At 27.1% G+C, this 4,242-nt stretch overlaps 1 protein-coding gene across 1 annotated transcript in view; it reads left to right on the forward strand.

The window, feature by feature from the left end:
* LOC107614764 (probable LRR receptor-like serine/threonine-protein kinase At1g05700) overlaps nt 1-2,394 on the forward strand; it is an 8,823-nt gene extending 6,429 nt beyond the window's left edge. The window contains exons 11-13 of the mRNA XM_016316901.2: nt 1,302-1,370; nt 1,459-1,648; nt 1,743-2,394. Of these exons, the coding sequence (XP_016172387.1) occupies nt 1,302-1,370; nt 1,459-1,648; nt 1,743-2,160 (677 nt within the window). The 3' untranslated portion in view covers nt 2,161-2,394. The remainder of the gene's footprint in view (nt 1-1,301; nt 1,371-1,458; nt 1,649-1,742) is intronic.

Consider the following 4,242-nt stretch of genomic DNA (forward strand, 5'->3'; position numbering starts at 1 on the left):
GTCGAATCAACCAATTTACATAATCTATTGGATTATGATTTTTTTTTAAAACAAAAATCAGGGATATATTTATCTTTTTATCAAAAAATTTAAACATGATTCGGTGTAAATCGTGTAAATCAGTCGGATCAAATCGGTCTAATAATTATAGTGCGGACAATTCGTTTAGAGAGCCACTTAGATAAAGATGTCAAAAACGTCTTTTTTTTAAAGATGTTTTTTAAAAAATTAAAATTTAACACATTAAATTGTTTCTGGTCGAATCAACCAATTTACATAATCTATTGGATTATGATTTTTTTTTAAAACAAAAATCAGGGATATATTTATCTTTTTATCAAAAAATTTAAACATGATTCGGTTTAAATTGTGTAAATCAGTCGGATCAAATCGGTCTAATAATTATAGTGCGGACAATTCGTTTAGAGAGCCACTTAGATAAAGATGTCAAAAACGTCTTTTTTTTAAAGATGTTTTTTAAAAAATTAAAATTTAACACATATAATCAATTAAATTGTATTATTTTTATTAAAATTAGACTGGATAAATCAATTTAGCAAAAAAATTAATAAATTAAATTTTTAAACCAGTATAAATTAATATTTTTTTATAAAAAATTACTACAATATCCCTATTATAAAATACAACTAAAATATCCCTAACGATAGAGAAGAAAAGGGCTAGAATTTAAAATTCTCAAAATTAATATATATAATAAGAGTATTTTAGTCATTTTATATAATAGGGGTATTGTAGTTATTTTTTATAAAAAATAATATTAATTTAGACAGATTTAAAATTTGATTCACTATTTTTCAGTCAAATTAATTTATCTAACATAATTTTGACAAAAATAACATAATTTAAATGATTATATGTGTTAAATTTTAATTATTAAAAAATATTTTTAAAAAAAGACGTTTCCTGCGTCTTTATGGGAGCATCTCCTTGGGTTTATTATTGTTACTATAATAAACCGATTTCATTCTAGTTTATTAAAAAATAAATTATTAACTGGTTTAATAAAGATGTCCAATAATATCATGACACATGTAAACATCTAAATAAAAAAAGACTTTTTTAGTGTCTTTATCGAAGTGGTCTCCTTATTTCTATATTAATTGTATTAGTCGGGAAGTTTATGTAATTTAACTAAATTTAAAATAATTTTTTATATTTTAAAATTTGTGACTGATCTTATATTTAAAAAAAATAATTAAAAATATTATATTTCTTTTTATTCATGTTATTCAACAAATACATGTTCTCTTACTCCTTTCTCTTTTTCTTTTCTTTTTAAGGAGAAAACATTAAGGAAAAGTTCTTGAATTGGGAAAATAGACTTCAAATAGCATTGGATGCAGCCCAAGGTTAGAGAGAGATATTTAACGAATATAAAAATTTCATCGTCAAATTTTAATTCTTAACTATCTATGCATAATTGAAATTTGAATTCAGGATTGGAATATCTGCATAATGGTTGTAAGCCACCTATAATTCACAGAGATGTAAAATGCACAAATATCCTATTAGATGAAAACTTGCATGCCAAACTTGCTGATTTTGGATTATCCAAATGCTTTGCTGTTGACGGTGATACACATGTGTCGACAATTGTGGCTGGAACTCCAGGCTACCTAGATCCTGAGTATGTGTTTAATATCTATGATCTGATTAATTAAAGAAATTTGATGAGAACAAAAAATTAACCAACCAAATTGTTATTCAATTTGCCATGTTAGGTACACGACATCAAATAGATTGACAGAAAAAAGTGATGTGTATAGTTTTGGAGTAGTTCTTTTAAGGATAATCACAGGTCAAGCAGTGGTAATAGTAAGAGAAGACATGATTCATCATATAAGTCAACGGATTAATTCCATGGTTGCTGAAGGAGATATAACAAAAGTTGTTGACTCAAGGTTACAAGGAGATTTTGACAGTAACTCTGCATGGAGAGCGGTTGAAATAGCAATGGCCTCTGTGTCTTCCATTTCGGTGGAAAGACCGTACATGAGTGATATAGTGAAAGAGCTGAAGGAGTGTTTGGCTGCAGAATTAGCTCGAAAATATAGTAATTGTGACCTTCAAAATAAAGATTTAGTTGGACAGGTCAGTTTAAACTTGATTAGTACTTATATCAGTCCCATAGCTAGGTAGGTTCATATCTCAATCCTAGTTAATACTAGTACTACTGTACTATAAATAAAATAAAATAGCTTGGGAATTATGTTGCATTATAAGTTCAGTTTGTTGTAATAAGGTTTTCTATATTCAAGCTATTCAAGTTAGCTAGTTTAATTTGTCTTTTGATTTGTCGTTTTGTATTTTATTATATATAACTAGATCTGTTATATTCAGTTATCATCAAATAAATAAAGTTGTGTCTTGTATTTTTTAGTGAGATTATCATAATCATTTATCTAATAATTGTACTGAAAGAAGAAAATTAATATATACTAGTACTTGTATATAGCATGACTAAATTAAACAATGTTCATTATTGTTGGCATCGCTGCAGCCAAGAATTGGCATGTATAGCAGTTTGATATCTACACAGCTTTTTCTTGATGAAGATTTAGGGGAGGAGGTATATACTACAATAGTACAATGCTTTTTTGAGGTTTCTAAACCTGGTTTAGTGTGTAAATTGAAAGAAAAAAAAAATCCTATAGTTTTGTACAGCAAACATTAGCCCCTCCCCACTCCACATTTGTTTTTCAAATTCTTATTTTTTTAAACCTTCATACAACAATCTTATATTAAGCCTCTCTCCTAATAGTAGTCTTAAGAAGTGTGTGCTTTCTCTTAACTAAAAATGTTAGATAACTAGTACTTTTTATCTTGTATTTATTTTATATTGAATTAATATTAATCAACTTTTTTATTAAAATGTTAACATTCTCTTTTTTTCTCTTTATTTTTTACGTTCCCCCAACAATCTTGGAGTGATGCCACTTTACTTTGCATCTTTTTTTTTTTTTTTCATTTCTGTTTTCATTTTTTACATTGACTTTGGTTTCTTTAATTGGAGTTGCCAAATGTTTAAGTATATAGGTTGTATTAGGACTTTAGGAGGATATGGAAGTGAGTATAAAAGATGAAATAGGAAGAATACAAAAAGCAAGGCGAAAACACTAAAGAAATTAAACTTCTTACTTGATTTATGAATTCTCAAATACAATGGAGAGCATCTCTCTGATCTCTAATTTTTCTCTAAAATCAAAATAATGAGAGTTGTATTAGTCTCTTTTTCTTACAGTATATGCCTCCTATTTGTTATAGACTTATAGGTTAGGAAAAATTTTAAGTGTACTGAGAAATATCGGTGTTCCAATTGTTTTAACAGTTGATTTTAATTAATATATATTATATATATTTTTTATAATTCAGATCAACGGTTAAAATAATTGAAACACTGGTGTTTCCGGTATACTTAAAACTCTTACTATAGGTTATACTAAGGTACGGTGGCAAATTTGTTGCATGTATATAAAATGTAAAATATTACATGAAGTGCCATATTTTGTTAATTAGAACCAAAATTGGTTTTGAAGAAAAATGTTCGGTTACGCTACGTTACCAACAGCATATCTGCCAATTTCTGCCAACTCTTATTTATAATTGTGTTTTATGGAAGTGTGTTCGTGGATGTGTCTAATAAAAATATTTTTTTTATAGCTGTGTTTAATAGAAGTGTCTTTATAGATATATTTTTTGGATGTGTCTCTTTATTATATATGTATTTAAAATATATTAATTATTAGACACATCTACGAACACACTTTCATGAAACACAATTATAAATAAGAGTTGGCAGAAGTTGGCATATATGCTGTTGGTAACGTAGACTTTTCCAAAAATGTTTTATTCACGCTCATTAGTCATTACCAACTCGGGCAAGGAATATTTACATTCATGCACATGGTGAATGCACAACCACTTGCTGAGTCAGCATGACAACAAACAGAAAACTACCAACTAACATAAAGCTTACTAAGTAGATTACTTTCTAAATATGGCTAACTAACTATCTGCACTAAATAAATATCTATCAAGCTAGACTATTAGTTAATTACCCCCTCAATTTGCAGATACTTCTAGAGGAATAAAGTCATATTTAAAATTTGTTGAGTCCCAATTTGAACATTTTTTTTAGGTTTAATAATTTTATTTGTCAGTCCTTATAATTTCACTAAACTTTTAATTAGATCTTTATATTCTTTTTTTTTTTTAGTTGGA

This window comes from Arachis ipaensis, chromosome B09 (assembly GCF_000816755.2).
Source record: "Arachis ipaensis cultivar K30076 chromosome B09, Araip1.1, whole genome shotgun sequence".
Lineage (NCBI taxonomy): Eukaryota > Viridiplantae > Streptophyta > Magnoliopsida > Fabales > Fabaceae > Arachis > Arachis ipaensis.